The following is a 15,234-nucleotide window of genomic DNA, read 5'->3' as shown; positions in this document are numbered from 1 at the left end:
ACAGATTGAAAATGATGTACAATCCGTTTCAAATCAGTAATACAGAAGCGTAGTACCTCAAAAATGCTGATAAATACTCAAATCACGGACACTCTAAAAATGTCGAGAAAAGCCTTTCGTAAAATTCTTAGGAAATTAAAACATGGTTGAGATTGATCTGACTGTTCGGGGTATAAATGTGTATTGCGCCTTTAAGAAGCGCACCTCTCGATCACGTGATGAAACAGTGATGGCGCTGCTGTCAGCCGTCCTGCTTGTTGGCTGCGTTTCGACGTTATGGCTCGCCGGGTTTTGCTCGGTGTGCTCGTCCGTCGCGATCGCTTCCCTCTCATGTGCGCTGCTTCTCTGGCTGGCCAGCCGTCCCGGGCGCTGCGTGTGCGTCCTGGTGCTGGGGGACATCGGGCGCAGTCCGCGGATGCAGTACCACGCCGCGTCCCTGGCCAGGCACGGCTACACCGTGTCGTTCGTCGGCTACCTCGGTAAACTGTCTCCGTAACAGTGCTGGATCGGCTGACACTCGCTCATTTATAAACAGGCAACTAAATGTCACAGCGATATCGATGTCTACTTAGTCTTTGTCTTAACCAGAATGATTAGGTCTGTTTGTATTGATTGAATGAAGCGACAACTTTGCATGGGAAACTACTTCTGTGATTATTTCCACACCCTTATCCCCATTTCATAGAATTTATTGCTCGTTTGTACACTTTTTCCACTCTTACTTTTTTGTTTTATTGCCCCTCCGCCCCTATCCCGTCCCCTGCAACTTGTCATAAGAATTTCACTGCGCACCTTCGAGCGCCCGTGAGAATACAACTCAAACGATGATTAGTTTAATCGAAGATGTTTTACTTTCAGGAACCAAACCTCACCGAGACATCGCAGAAAATAAGAAAATAAAGATCGTTCCTATTTCCGAAATGAGAGGGCTTGCAGGTGCCGTGGTTTACTTAACATACATTCTTAGATGGGCTGTTAGTACAGCTTGTTGAAAAATACATTCAAACTAAGTTTCTCTTATTTGTTAATCCTCTGTTCCAGTTCAGTTTTCACTCATGGATTTAAGTCCTCTGGGAGCAGGTCTCACTGAATGTGTTGTGATATTGCAGTTGGGCCCAAACTCCTGCAGTATGTTACCAAGGTGATACAGCAGTCGATGCAGCTGCTGTTTGTGCTGCTGAAGACTGGCGTCCACTCGCACGTGCTCCTGCAGGTGTGTCTTCCCTTCTCATCAACCGGCCTTAAATGGAAGGAATTAAAATAATTAGTCCTTAATACACTCCTCATCCACAGAGCACAACTTTCCGGATTTTAAGTTTCACATCTTGTGCCAGTGTCCTAGTGGGAAGGTGTAAGTCAGTGTTTCTCAACCCAGTTCTTGGAGATCCCCAGACAGTGTGCATTTGTGCTCCCTCACAGCGCCCAGCACTGTACCAGGTGTTCAGTGTTTCTGATTGACTCGGCTGTGTTCGGGGTTCCTGTAAACTGGATTGAGAAGCATTGGTGTAACATGTTAAAGTCATTTCCATGATCTCATGGCCTTCCCAGAATCCACCTGGCCTGCCCAGCATTGCCATCTGCTGGCTGGTCTGCTCCCTGACGGGCAGCAGATTCATCGTCGACTGGCACAACTATGGCTACACCATCATGGCGCTCAGCCACGGGGACCACCACCCCATCGTCACGGTCGCCCGATGGTGAGCACTGTCACTGTGCAGCCGGGGATGGGGTCGGATTTAAAAGAGACTCGCCTGCCTACTGTGGCGTTCTTGCCAACAGGTACGAGAAGTTCTTCGGGCGCCTGTCGAGCGACAATCTCTGCGTCACCAACGGCATGAGGGATGACCTGCAGAGGAACTGGGGCATTAAGTACGCAGCAAAAGACTGGTGCAGATGTATAGACGCATGAAAGCGCTTTGACTTGGACGCACCTATAAATGAGAATCTCCAATGAACGTGTGATAAACCCTCATGATTCACTCCGTGTGTCTGTCAAAAACTGATCTTAGAATCTTCGTGGCTACATTCGGTGATTAATCATTTAGGGGTTTGTTGGGTGATGTCACAATGGTAACCGAGCAACGTGTTTGCGTAACCCGAGTAACGTGTTTTTTTCATTCCTCAGAGCTACGACGCTGTACGACAAGCCGCCTGCCATGTTTCAGGAGGCCTCCCTGAAGGAGCAGCACCGGCTGTTTGTGAAGATGAGCGAGACCCACAGCCCATTCCAGCCCCGGTGGGTCTGCTGTGATCTACAGCCGGCGGCCTCATGCTACGCTAGCACTACGCTACTTTCCAAGTCGTCAGATCGCTGTACTGTTCACACTTCGCAGCTTGTCGTCTTGTACTTGGGGGATCTTGAAGTCATTGCGGCGTACAGGGGGGTCACGTCACACCCTACAAGATCTTTCACCAGGAGGAATCCCCAACGAGTCTGTTTTGACTCCAAACTAGGTTTTGTCACGAAAACACAGGCGAGAAGTGACACGGGGAAATGACCGTTCCCCGTTTGCTGTCAGCATGGTACAAATTGCTAAAACACTTGAATCAGATACACATGGTCTATACTTACAAACGCACCACAAATGAAACCTTATATATATACTTAGGACTTTTGAAACCCCTCCCTCACCCCGTGGCTCGTCGCCGCGCTCACTGTCAGTCCCAACACCTTCCACAGCTGCAGGATTGGGAGCCGCCAACAGGCCTAGATACGCCGCCTGCTAGGTGTCTGTCGGACGTCTGCGACGCTTCGGCGATCCTGCTCAGTCGTGTTTTCTGAACAGCTCACACTACGTGATCCAGCGCCGATTTGTCAGGATCGAGCAAACGCCGGTTTGCCTCCGATCTGGGTTTTTTTTTTTGCCAGTTTCCAAAAACTGCGGAAAATCAGGGCTAATATCACGTAGTGTGATTTTAGCATTAGCTGCTGTACCAGAGACAACTTTCCTCCATATTTAAACCAGATCAAGAAAGTTTGATGCATATTACATACTAGCAGCTCTAACCCAGCGCTGGTCAGAGGCCACCATATTGCACAGCTGTGGTTTTCTTTTAGATGTGAAGAACTTGCTGGAAGGCTGAGGGTATTTTGGCGAGTCTCCCGCTGTGTATCAGAGAAGTTACCATTCATTAAGGCGTCTTTGCTCCCATGAAGACTCATGGTGTGTGTTTGTGTGTGTCTGTAGCGGCTGTTCTGCCGGGGACAGCGTGGAGCGGACCGCGTTCACGGAGCGTGATCTCGCCACTGGCCGCGTGACCCGCAGTGCCAGACGGCCTGCCCTGTTGCTGAGCAGCACCAGCTGGACAGGTCAGTATCTCTCCACAAGGCTCAAGAAAGCATGCTGATTAAAGGTCCTAAACGAGAGGTTTGGGGTTAGAGGGGGGCTGTATCTGGGGTCTTTGAGGAAGTATGATCTTTGATCATGTATCTTTCAGGTTCAGGAAGTAAAAATCCAGACCAGGATTTTGTTTCAACCAACCAGTTGAGCATAAAGAGTTACAGAGAACTCAACTGGTTGGTTGAAACAAAATCCTGGTCTGGATTTTTACTTTCTGAACCTGAAATATCCACCTTTGTCTGTGAGTGGTTGTTTTGCTATCTTGGTTGTGGTTCATGCAACATTATTGTCCAATAATAGGCTAGTATCTGTGTATTTTGAACAGCTAGAAGGTAACACACAACAACCATTTATATATCTTTGAGGTAACTGATTTATGAATGTTTCATTTTACAGAGGATGAAGATTTCTCTGTTCTGCTGAAAGCTCTGGAAGGTAACGACTGACGGAATGGCCGTACTGCGCTTCTAGTGAGCGACGGTCCGCTTTTGCAGACTCTGATTGGATAACTCAAACTTTGATCTGGTTGGTCGAACAGATTACGAGGCGTCGATCAAGAGTGGGGCCACACTGCCGCCCCTTGTCTGTGTCATCACAGGTAGGTGTGTACAGACGCCTGAGAGATGTGTGTGACATCACCTCCATGTCCGCAAACGGCGGCCGTGTTCCTGACGGCATGGCGTCCGCATGCAGGGAAGGGTCCTCAGAAGGAGCGCTACAGGAAGCTGATCGACCAGTTATGCTTCGCACACGTGCAGATTTGCACGCCGTGGCTGGAAGCAGAAGATTACCCCGTCCTCCTCGGTAAGCACTTTCCGCCCGCCGGACAGAACGTCTTGGTTTCGGATTCCAGACCCGACAAGTCAATACCTGATAAAAAGCTAGACTGACCTGCTTTCTCAGGTTCCGCTGACCTGGGCGTCTGCCTGCACACGTCCTCGAGTGGGCTGGACCTGCCCATGAAGGTGGTGGACATGTTCGGCTGCTGCCTCCCCGTCTGCGCCTTGCGCTTCCAGTGGTGGGTCCCCTCACTGCACCCAGTGTAGGCAGCCTCTCGGCCGAGCTGACCCTCATTTTGGGGGTCACTGCGATTGTCACTGCCGGTGAATAACCACAGTTTGCCTCTCACAGCCTCCATGAGCTCGTCAAACACGAGGAGAACGGACTGGTGTTCGAGGACTCTGAGGAACTGGCACAGCAGATTAAGGTACAGTTTGCGACAGAGAATATTTACTGGGTCTTTTTGCGAATCCGGCTGGCTTTTTTGGGTGACTTTTGGGTGAATTTCTAGGCCAAGAGCCTGCGAATTATTAATTGTGGTGTTTTCTCTGGGTGGCTGTGAGACCAGGCTATCAGACTTTGAAATGTCTCTCTTTATGGGGCATATGGATTGCAGGGATGCGTAGACTGAACATCATACTGGTATTTGTATGTTAGTGTCAGAGTTTGACCCCAAGACACTCCCTACCTCCCAGGCACTGCTGTCAGATCTCCCCAACGCACAGAGCCGGTTGGCCCGGTTCCGGAAAAATTTACAGGAGAGCAGGCAGCAGCGGTGGGACGAGAGCTGGGACCAGACGGTGCTTCCCATCCTTGCCAGCTGAAGACCCCCCCCCCCATCCTAAGACAGGGGTTAAAATCAGAAGGACTTGCAGTGACAGGAACCAGCACTGGGGGCCACCTCCAGCCCAGTAAAAGATCAGCATTCCACAGGAAATAAACTTGAATGTATAAAATGTAAATAAATACTTTATTACACATTTGGCTTCATAAATACAGCTTGATAAGTTCTATCTGTGAGGTCCTGCTGTATGGAAAAAGCTGTGAGCTGGGTCCAGCAACCACCTCGTGCCGGATCCCCGCTCCGCCTGCAAGGGGGGAAAACACAGTTTCTGCATTAATCTCCCGGTCAGAGGCTCGTATTGGGAGACAGACAGGTTCTTTCGGAAGCTCACCCAGCTGGTTCTTGAAGCGGTCGTACGTGTCGGGATTTCGGACTGTGGAGGCGATATAGATGTCGGGGGGGACTCGAACCCGACACCGCAAAAGCCTGAGGAGCAGCTTCACAAGACTGCTGATGATGTGAGGGTCATAGACCACATCTACAAGCAGAGGAGCAACCAATCACTCTTTGTTACATATATCGGCCCTATGGGAGGGGGGGGGTGTAGCCCTCTGATATTTACTAAGAGCCTTGCTCAGTGGCCCAATGGTGAATTCAGCCCTGGGATTTGACCCAACAACTTTCATTAAAGTGCCTCGCACCTGCAGCGATGACCGTGTCGGCGTGCAGCTCCTGCAGCCGCTCGTCTGTGACCGCCGTCCAGTCCAGCTCCTCCACAGCCACACGGGGGCCACCTGGGGCCCCCAGGCCGTTCTGTTGTACGTTGTCCTGCAGCCGGCGCAGCACGCAGGGGTGGCAGTCGCTGAACGTGTAGCGAGCAGGGCTGCAGGAGCGACACACCACGACTCCGGTCAAGCCTGCCCCGCTGCCCAGCTCCAGCAGGGCCCTGGGGGTGGGGGGTGGGGAGTGAGGGCAGGTGAGAGGATACATTATACAGCAGTAAGAAAAAAATACATCAGAGTCCCTTTAAACCAAACAAAAACCTGTCATTCCCACTTCTGTTACCTGTCCTTGAAGATCTGCGTGTTCTCGAGAGCCCACTCCGCTAGGTACAGAGCGGCCTCCCACGTGACGAGGCCCGTGGTACCTTCGGAGATGGCAGCCACGCTTTCTGAAAGACTGATAGCGTCCCCTGCTGGCTAGAGAAGAAAACAGCATCCCGCGTTCACTTACAACACTGAGCCTGTTATGGCTGCTGTAAAGAATGAAGTAATTATTTGGCACATGTACCAGAAAATAGCTTTTGTAGCACACAGATTCATCCTCCGAACCCAATACATCAGCAAACGCACAGTACAGATCGTCCAACGGCTCTGAGCCTGCAGCTTCGTGCTATGGAGACATAAAGCACAAAGATTTATATAAAAAAGATACACATAACACGGACCCTATTTACAAAGAGGAAAATTTGAAGTGTAGTTATTCTCTAACCCTTTTGATCAGCTCTGTGAGGAACAGTCTCCGGTATTTAACCGATGGGGGTGTTTTCCGGCATAGCTTATGAAAGCATGTCTGCGGAAAGAAACGGCAAAGAAAAAACCTATTCAATGTGCATTGTGTATGACAATGCGTGTTTTATTATCTTCAAGACAATGCGTAACATTGTGGACAGGCAAAGGGATAGCCTCGGTACCTGTTTTAGAATTTCTACGAGGATATCTGATGATCCATCTCCCTGTAGTCTCATCTCAAGGCTCTGGGGAAACGGAACAGAGCGCCACATCACCGAACCCGTACCGACAAAACCGGGTTTTAACGTCATTTTGCTGGACGGACAGCAGAACACTACTTACACGCCAGGGATAAAAAGCCAAGCTTCGCATCGCAAAGAAGGAGACCTGAAAGCCCGATATAATGTCATCCTTTGTGGGGACGTCGACATAATGGTTCCGTTCGTTTTTATCATTCATTGCGTTACATCATTTGCATGCGCCCTATAGCTATTAACATTGCAGCAGCACACAAGTGTTGACTGCTAAGCATGTGTTGAATGCGTTTCTCATTTCCGTGACTGATGGCCATTTGTGGTGCATTTCGGGAAATGTAGTTTAACAGGCGACATCTATATTGCCGTGCCTCGCATTTTAGTATGCGTCCATCCATCGGTTCTGGTCAATCTCGCTGTGGTTCTTGAGCCCATCCTAGGTAGCATAGGGCACACGGCTGGGGTCCATCACAGGGCATATACGCTCACACAGTAAGTCATGTACTATTCACAGTTTCAAGATGTTAATGTTTTTGGATTGCGTGAGGTAACCCAAGTGTCACAGAAAGAAAACTTAAACTCAACAGGAACAAATTAAAGGGATTTAAACATTCAACGCTGCAGGCCCTACAGTGTGAGGCCACAACAGCACCCAGTAAGTATGCAGTGAATAAGTAATAATAATAAGAAGAATGTGAAGGATATTGTCTAGTCGGTTTGTACATGTTAGTATGTAAAATGTCATTGAGGTAATGTGTAAATGTAGTACCATGGGACTCAAGGAGAAAAGTGCTTTCTGTTACCAGTCATTGTTTTGTGTCCTTGGTGTGGAACTCCACTTCGTTCAGCCTACTCCACCTTTGTAGCACAGAGCACTGCATCTTTGCGTGTTATGCACTGGCCTTCTGTTGTGCTTTTAGATAAACACAACTATTGGGGAGGGAATCTTCACTGCTCTAGCAGAGTGTTCTTTATCATGAGGACAGTGAGGGTTGCTATCAGGGTCCACAGCGTGCTTCTCGGTCCAGCCCGCGTTTTTTTCCTGTTTTGTCACTTGGAAGAGACAGCCGTCCATTGCTAGAGCAGCAGACCACCTAGGAACACCTTCAGCAACGGAAAGGGTGAGTGCTGAGCATATTAACAGTACTTGAGATTAAATTAAAAGAAAATCTGAGTACATGTACGGGGTCTCGAGATGCATACAGCACGTTTGAAAAATATTCTTGTGCTCATACAACTTTCGAATACAGTGAATCGGATACTGTAGAAATAAACACCACCAATGATGTGACCAGTTCATGAAAACAACTGCAACACAGTGCAGTTCAAGTCTGAGCAAAATTCCAGCTAGAATTTTTGTGGTTGAGGTGTTTAGATGTCACACAGAATATAGTCCGGCAGAGTACATATGCAGGACGTTTAATAATTTAGGGACTGTATTAATATCAGGGTTGCACAGCAATTTTACCAGAATGACTGAAAAAATCTGGTGCAGACCGTGAATCACGTGCCAATGTAACTAACCGAAAACACCACTGTAAGAAAGCAGCATTACAGCAGAAGCAGGGAGGCTTCGCTACGCTCTTTACGTATTCTTACGCTTTGCGTATCGGCGCGTCGTCCTTCATCGTTCAGCCGCTACGCTTATTTCGCGTAATCTTGCGGGGTTTCCGTAAGAGTTGCGTAGCTGGCGACGGGGACCTTGTGCGGGCAGCCGAGCCCCGATACTAATCTGGATAATTAAATATGACAGACTGACGCGGTAGGCGAACGAGGAAGGCTGCGTGATGAGCTGGGTACTTGTTTTTTGGTTTTTAAATTTGGGTGCGGTTCGGTTAAACGTTTTCGCAGACAAGAGGTTAGCTAGCTTCCTTGCAGCTTGGTCTGATTAGCCCAGAAACTCATTGACCAAGTGTTGCGGTCTCCGTTAACCAGGTACGCATTCATTAAGTAATTAACAAGACGTTGGAGTTGTGAGTAGTTGGAGAAGAGCTTGGTTGGCGACCAGGGCCGCTACTACTAGCGAATTTGGCTAACTAGCTAGTTGGCTAATCTGTATTTTGAATTGCATATAGTTTTGCAGTACGATACAATAAGGACGGGCATTTATGAATTAATCTCTACAAAACGTATTAATACACTATTTAATTCTACTTCTACTCGTGTAAAAATATCAGGGCACTGTGGCGTGCGGTTGTCATAGAAACCGGGGGACCTTTCCAGCTTTTGACCAACATTGTGCAGCTAGGTGCCGTCAGTGATCTCCTAACCAGCTGAAGCTATTTTTTTAGGTTAAAATTAGCGTTAACGTATTTTGGCGTGCACGTAGTACAAGTGCATGCGATACACGTGCTAAGCAGTTTTTTTCTCTTACTGTTAGGTATGTTATGATATTTAGATATTATATTGTGCGCGAAAACTTGCACAGCCAGTAAAACGTGCGAATGTTCACAGCTCTTGCATATTTATTTAGTTGTTATTTCAAAGAGGCCTATGTCTGGCCTTTATTAAAACGCACTTGCTTTCCCCACCATGCAGGTCTGCCCTTGGTGACCGGCCACAGAGAGCCATGGTGCTGAAGATCTTTTTCCCTCAGTGCTGCAACCTGGCAGACAGCGGGCTCCTGGTGGGTCGCTGGCTCCCGGGGCAGCAGTCTGCCGTGGTCCTGGCCATCATACACTTCCCGTTCATCCCGGCGCAGGTGAAGACCTACCTGGGCGAGCTGCGAAGCCAGAGCCAGGTGGATCTGGCGGTGCTGGGTTCCTGGAGCCTGCCGAAGGATGGCCAGGAGGGCATGGACCGTTTCCTCGACGACCTGAGCGCCATCTTCCCCGGGGGTCGCTGGCTGAAGCTGAACAGGGAGGTCGGGAGGCGGGGCTTCAGCTGTCAGGTGGTGCGCAGAGACACGCCTCCTGCCCCAGAGAGTGCCGGTGATGATACTGACTGTGATGCAGAAGACGAGGTGATCTTCATCCACTATGACCAGAGGAAGGTCATGCTGGCAGAGCTGCACGCCGCTGATGGGCATGACCCGGGCGCCCAGGCGGGACCTTCGGAACTGCGCGAGCTCTTCTGGACCGTGGCTCAGAGCCAACCCCTGTACCACCTGGACCGGTACGACGAAGGGCCCCTGAAGCTGACGCACTGGCAGTCGGACGGCCGGGAGGCCAGCATTGTGGTGGAGCTCATGAAGCAGGCTTCTGTCCCTGTCTGCCTCCTGCTCAGCTGCATGCTGTCTTTCTGGAACCAGCTGCTGAACGCCAGGTGTGGACATACTCTCCTCAGGGATCCCCTGGCCCGCTGCCTTGATTTATTTCAGCCAAGCAGGAAGTCTTCAGGCTCTCCATTAGTTCAAAAAGCTCCCCCAGAAGTTTAGCCTGGGATAATGATCAGCCTTCAGCTTTGAAGTTTGCTCTGTTGTAAGGAGGACATCCGATGCTGTCTCTCTCATCCTCGGTCAAAAGCTGTCCTGCTAAATGCTGAAAAGTATGTCCTTTATTTATGGGAATGAATAAATTGAGTAGTTACTCATGAAGTGTTCTTTCTCTCCTCCCTGCAGCATCCTGAATGTGTGGCCTGTGCATTTCGTGTCCAGTAAGTTGTCCACTTGCGTCCAGCTGAGTTACAGAACGGACCATCTTCAGACCATAAGCTCCCCATCGAGGGCCGTGCGGCACACAGAGTTCATGAGGTGGGTTATGGGTTGTTGATCTGCTAGGACCCATTCCTCTGATCTGGGAAGTTCATATTATGTGACGTACCAATTCTTCCTCTTCAGACATTAAATGTTGGTTAATTTGTACTTTATGAATTTACTGGAATCATACTTTGATAGTAGATAAGTCAGCACTGGGAGCCAGAGGTACTGAATCGTGTAGCTTTGTGAAAAGTGATGCTCTTTCTTGCAGAAAAGCAAACATCTTCGTGTCCTTCCTATTGGACGTTGCGCTTGGTCTCCTGCTCGTCTCCTGGCTCTACAGAGAGAACCGGATTGGCTGGCTGGCTAACACTCTCGTACCGGCGGCAGATGTAAGTGCACTTTCACTTCACGTTGACTCGTGATTATTCTGATGCTTCCAGATGCATCTGCCGGGCAAAGAAAGTTCATAGATGGAGCAGTAGAAGCAAACTGTCAGAAGATGTTTCAGAAGATGATTATTTTTTTTTCCCTCCCGGGGCTCGTGTCTTGGCCACTCTCTCTCTGTGTAGCATGTTGCCAAAGAGCTCCAGGAGCTCCTGCAGTGGCTGATGGGAGTGCCAGCAGGCCTAAAGATGAACCGGGCTCTGGACCAGGTCCTGGGCCGCTTCTTCCTCTACCACATCCACCTGTGGATCAGTGAGTGATGTGGCCACGCCTTCACAATCACAGCCGGACCGCAAAGGCTCCGGCCTACTGTTCCTCAACGCCGTCGTATTGGTCTGTCCCGTTCAGGCTATATCCACCTCCTGTCGCCTTTCATCGAGATGATTCTGTGGTATCTGGGACTCACGGCCTGTCTGGGGCTCACCTTCGCCCTGTCCGTGCTGTCTGACATCGTGGCCCTACTTACCTTCCACATCTACTGCTTTTATGTGTATGGAGCGAGGTAAGAATCAGCAAGAACCTTCTTGTGTCTGGGTTTAGCCTATATGCTGCTATATGATTCCTGGTTGTGAAGAACCTGGTGGGAGCAGCAGGAGACTGTAAGGGCAGTAAGAGTGGTTTCCTCCCCAGGCTGTACTGTCTGAAAATCTACGGACTGTCAGCGCTGTGGCGTCTCTTCAGGGGGAAGAAGTGGAACGTCCTGAGGCAGCGTGTAGATTCGTGCTCCTACGACCTGGACCAGGTGCCCACTGTCGGCTGTGTGTCTCAACGATAGGTTCTGCTTTACAGATCATATGAAGCTCTTATTGGGTGCCACAACACTGAATGGGTTTGTGGGGGGAGGTCAGAGGTCACGTTATTCCAGCAGCAGAATGTGCATTTACTCAGAGGACAAATCAGCGTCGTTGGTCTTGCAGTTGTTCATCGGCACCCTGCTTTTCACCATCCTGCTGTTCCTGCTGCCCACATCAGCACTCTACTACCTGGTGTTCACTCTGGTGAGTCCACTAGAGGGCGTAGCGAGCAATTGGGTTCACGGGTCACATGAGCCTTGTCAACAGAGATGAATAGGAAACAATAGAACTTGTTTACTGCCCAGAGTCTTACCTGATATCTACACTGGACCATAGGAAGTTTTACATATGAATATAGTGTTTGCTATTATTTTTGTCCGGTGACAAGATGAGCAATTTGTGTAAGTTTATAGTCCATGATGTGTTGTCACAGGCTAGTACGGCTAACAGGACAAAGTAGACCATACAGGACATCACTCTGAGTCATTGTTTGTGCTGGGGACAACATGTAGGAAATATGGGTTAGAATTCATCACGTATCTCTAATGTGCCCATTGTTCACAGCTCCGCCTGGTGGTGGTGCTGTTTCAGGGTGTGATACACCTCAGCGTGGACCTGATCAACTCCTTCCCGCTGTTTGCTGTAGGACTGAGGGTCTGTCGCCCCTACAGACTGGCTGGTAAGTAGCCGGCGGTGATACCTGCGTCAGGTTTAGCCGCTTGTGTTTTTAGTACAAATACTTGACTTCTTGCATGGTGGACGGGTGATGCAAACTTAAGTATGTTGACCTTTGCAGTAAATTAAAAAATAATAACTCTTGAATTCTTGGGCGTGGATCTTCTTCATGACTAACCTTTGTGTTGGCATTTCTAAATGGGACAGCATTCTAGAGAATGGTTACTGCAGTACTTCATAATCCAAGTAAATCATTCCTGAGCTGTCATGGCTACGCTTACATTTGCATGGAAACGCCGATGAGGCCGTCTGACGTCAACCCCAGCGACAGTTTTGGAAAGGCTGCTCTGGGCGTGAATCCTATCACCATCACAGAAGAGGCATTAATTTCTGTGTGCGCGTGTCAATGTGTTCCACAGAAGGTGTGAAGTTTAGGGTGTTGTGCAAGGAGTCGGGGAAGCCTCTGCACCTCATGATGGAGGTAAGTTCTCCCTCTGCGCCACCCCAAGGCGGGTCTATTCAGTCATAAAAACTGTTACCTTAAATGGTCCCTGGGCAGCTTAAGAGCTTGAGTCAATGGAGCAGCAACTTGCTGTATCATGCCGTGGAGGCCAGTGGGGAGGGGAGGGGCTTATTGTGCCGTGGAGGCCAGTGGGAGGAGGGGGGCTTATCCATGTCTGAGTGGCTGCTGTGCTGGGTGCCTTGGTGGAAGACACAAGTATGGACTGATATTTGTCTTTATCTCTCTTCGCTCCTAGATTAACCCGCTGAAGCTGAGCAAAGTGCTGAAGTCCTACAGAATGCCCACCTACAGCTGCTACCCCAGGGACTCCTGGTGGGCCCTGTGCAAGAAGCTCTTTGTGGGGGAGTTGGTCTATCCCTGGAGGCACAAGGGTACTAAGGCTGACTGAGCCCTTTCGGGGAGGGGTCAGGTCGGGCCTGAGGGTAGCAAGCAATAAAACACCAGCAAACCCTGAGAGGATCCATGGCTGCGAGGCGTCCAGTCAGCTGCCCCAGATGGGCTTTTAAATTCGGCTCTTTCTAGTAGAATGAGCTCTGTCCATCTCAACAGTGCGATGTCACTGGCAATCACTCATAGTGGGCATCTACATAACAGGAAACTGCTGCACTGTCTAGTTTTTAAATTGCATTTTGCCAAATTCTAACTTGAAAGTTTCCATCTTTTTGAATATTCTGTTTAGATTTTTAACGGGGTTTTTTCCTACGTAACTCTGAGTTAGTACTTTCGAGAATAACTGTTGTACTAAAAGTGTAAGACGGAGAAGCATTTTGGTCCAGAATAACTGGGCTTTTCTAGGGACGTAGAACCACTGAGATCGTAGAATGAGATCATTCATTAATTTTATTACTTCATTATTAAGGATTAAATGTTGGTTCTGCTGCAGTCCGTCCTTCTTGGGTAAACGTACTGAAGCCGTTTGGGCTCCTGGTAGAATTAGCTGACAGGGGCCACCCACAGCTCTGAAACTGACTCACACAAAGTGAGTCAGTTGTGTGTGTGTGTGTGTGTGTGTGCGCGTTTTTTTCATTAATGAATATTCAATGACAAATTCCTGTCTTGTGTGCAGTTGTTAGTCAACCAGTCATGCATTCAAACTAAGTAAAGAATGTCTTATAGAAATCGAAATGTCTTATGACCACGCCTGTTTGTGAAAACATTATGGCCATTTCCTACTTAATTACAAATTTTGATGATAAAGTCAATTTGATTTATTCCCTCCCCCTTGGACTTTGGTGGACAAAAATAAAATTTTCTGGAAAAAAAAATATTCTGGATTTTTTTTTTCTATACCGTATATAAATGTATGATCTGTTTATTATATATTTTACTTTTTTTTTTTTTTTCTTTTTCATTTTGGGTGAACAGAGTGGGTTTCTAATGAGATGCTCCAATCAAGGAACTTATCTGCACCCAGAATAAGCAGAACAAGCTTTTCATACTAATGTTTAGTTTGAGTGAGGTTTCCCATGCTCAGGGTTGTGTCTAATTGTGGGCGGCCTGGAGGCTGAAGTCCATTAATATGTTAATAGAAAATATATACATCATCAGTTGCTGTTGCCTGTGTTTCTAACAATTGTGTTTTATCTGTGAAACCCACAAAACCTCAGAATGCAGTGAAACGGGAAATGATTGATTTTGGTTCTCTTCTCTTTTTGGGATGAAATGGCTTGTTTCCAGTGTTGGAATGGTATTTAATTAAAAGTATTCTTGTGTGTGATTTTGCTTTGCACGTTTTGGTTGAGTGTGTTCTTGCCTAAGCTTTTAATAGCTAGAAACTCCCTAGCCAGATGGCTGCCTCTTCTGTAATCTAATGGGCCTGCACAAAGGAAAGTGATACCCATTTGCATTTTAATCTGGTCTGGGAGGGTTTCCCCTTGGTGAGATTTAGCCTTATGCGCTGAAGCCCGCTGTCCATTACCACGATCCGTCGACCTTTTCAGGAGAAAACCCACTTCATGTGTCCCGGGGGACTCAGATACCACTATCCCGGTGTGGTGTCAGTCTGTGTATTCCGCTTTGTGTAGAAACAGGGTAGAGTAACCGTACGATATCGCCGTACGTATTGTATCAGCTACTTCAATTTAATAAATTTTATGCTACTAATGGTTTCTTTATTGGAATAACTGCGATAATTTCCTCATGAATGGATTTACTTTCCTACACTAAACCTTTGTGGAGGCAACGGGAAACCCTGAATAAAAGGAAAAGTATTGCTCGCTGTGAATCTTTTTCTGGGTGAAACTGGTTTGACCTGAGTGCCTGCGATCCATTGCACGCATGCCGTTAACGCCGTCTGCCTCGTCTTCCGTTCGTGGTTTGAAACATATCCGTAGTATGTAGTGAATCAATCAACATGTGTATTAAGTTGATACGCTATGGAGAGTTCATCTCCTTCGTGCGTGTAAATGATATTTCGTATAGATGCTGTTCCTGAATCAAAACATTACACATACGAATCGGCAACACCGTGAACAAATAAGGCGCCGCG

At 48.2% G+C, this 15,234-nt stretch overlaps 3 protein-coding genes across 8 annotated transcripts; 2 read left to right on the top strand and 1 right to left on the bottom strand.

The window, feature by feature from the left end:
- The first annotated feature begins 220 nt into the window (after positions 1-220).
- On the top strand, positions 221-5,115 carry alg1 (ALG1 chitobiosyldiphosphodolichol beta-mannosyltransferase). Its single transcript, XM_049004543.1, has 13 exons — positions 221-479; positions 859-936; positions 1,110-1,213; positions 1,549-1,697; positions 1,780-1,869; positions 2,126-2,236; positions 3,189-3,310; positions 3,738-3,776; positions 3,880-3,939; positions 4,035-4,145; positions 4,245-4,359; positions 4,473-4,548; positions 4,817-5,115. The coding sequence occupies exons 1-13, from the start codon at positions 230-232 to the stop codon at positions 4,943-4,945; spliced, it is 1,434 nt and encodes a 477-aa protein (XP_048860500.1). The 5' UTR covers positions 221-229; the 3' UTR covers positions 4,946-5,115.
- On the bottom strand, positions 5,073-6,980 carry eef2kmt (eukaryotic elongation factor 2 lysine methyltransferase). The gene is made up of 8 exons (XM_049004545.1): positions 6,759-6,980; positions 6,599-6,661; positions 6,397-6,477; positions 6,196-6,297; positions 5,971-6,104; positions 5,607-5,851; positions 5,297-5,443; positions 5,073-5,209 (listed from the first exon to the last, which is right to left on the bottom strand). Exons 1-8 carry the CDS (start codon positions 6,873-6,875, stop codon positions 5,109-5,111), a joined length of 990 nt encoding a protein of 329 aa, XP_048860502.1. The 5' UTR covers positions 6,876-6,980; the 3' UTR covers positions 5,073-5,108.
- Positions 6,978-13,943, top strand: pigq (phosphatidylinositol glycan anchor biosynthesis, class Q). Of its 6 annotated transcripts, XM_049004538.1 has the most exons (13): positions 6,978-7,162; positions 7,258-7,325; positions 7,732-7,791; positions 9,209-9,934; positions 10,230-10,361; positions 10,579-10,699; positions 10,880-11,006; positions 11,103-11,256; positions 11,385-11,496; positions 11,672-11,752; positions 12,113-12,227; positions 12,643-12,704; positions 12,982-13,943. In XM_049004538.1, the coding sequence occupies exons 4-13, from the start codon at positions 9,240-9,242 to the stop codon at positions 13,132-13,134; spliced, it is 1,752 nt and encodes a 583-aa protein (XP_048860495.1). In that variant the 5' UTR covers positions 6,978-7,162; positions 7,258-7,325; positions 7,732-7,791; positions 9,209-9,239; the 3' UTR covers positions 13,135-13,943. The 6 variants fall into 6 exon arrangements, with proteins under 6 accessions (XP_048860495.1, XP_048860496.1, XP_048860493.1 ...); XM_049004539.1 differs by lacking the exon at positions 7,732-7,791 and having other exon boundaries at positions 9,372-9,934; XM_049004536.1 differs by lacking the exon at positions 7,732-7,791.
- The last annotated feature ends 1,291 nt before the right edge of the window (positions 13,944-15,234 follow it).

This window comes from Brienomyrus brachyistius, unplaced genomic scaffold (genome assembly GCF_023856365.1).
Source record: "Brienomyrus brachyistius isolate T26 unplaced genomic scaffold, BBRACH_0.4 scaffold110, whole genome shotgun sequence".
NCBI lineage: Eukaryota > Metazoa > Chordata > Actinopteri > Osteoglossiformes > Mormyridae > Brienomyrus > Brienomyrus brachyistius.
Note: the sequence above shows the minus strand (reverse complement) of the source record. Positions and strands in the feature narration are given on the sequence as shown.

Coding starts and splice junctions, on each gene's coding strand:
- eef2kmt (XM_049004545.1), bottom strand. CDS start 6,875: ATGAATGATAAAAACGAACGGAACCATTATGTCGACGTCCCCACAAAG. Junction 6,298..6,396: donor TCACAGAGCTGATCAAAAGG/GTTAGAGAATAA, acceptor ATGTCTCCATAG/CACGAAGCTGCAGGCTCAGA. Junction 5,852..5,970: donor ACGCAGATCTTCAAGGACAG/GTAACAGAAGTG, acceptor CCCCACCCCCAG/GGCCCTGCTGGAGCTGGGCA.
- pigq (XM_049004536.1), top strand. CDS start 9,240: ATGGTGCTGAAGATCTTTTTCCCTCAGTGCTGCAACCTGGCAGACAGC. Junction 11,497..11,671: donor GCTCCTACGACCTGGACCAG/GTGCCCACTGTC, acceptor TTGGTCTTGCAG/TTGTTCATCGGCACCCTGCT. Junction 12,228..12,642: donor TCGCCCCTACAGACTGGCTG/GTAAGTAGCCGG, acceptor TGTGTTCCACAG/AAGGTGTGAAGTTTAGGGTG.
- alg1 (XM_049004543.1), top strand. CDS start 230: ATGGCGCTGCTGTCAGCCGTCCTGCTTGTTGGCTGCGTTTCGACGTTA. Junction 2,237..3,188: donor CACAGCCCATTCCAGCCCCG/GTGGGTCTGCTG, acceptor GTGTGTCTGTAG/CGGCTGTTCTGCCGGGGACA. Junction 4,146..4,244: donor AGATTACCCCGTCCTCCTCG/GTAAGCACTTTC, acceptor CTGCTTTCTCAG/GTTCCGCTGACCTGGGCGTC.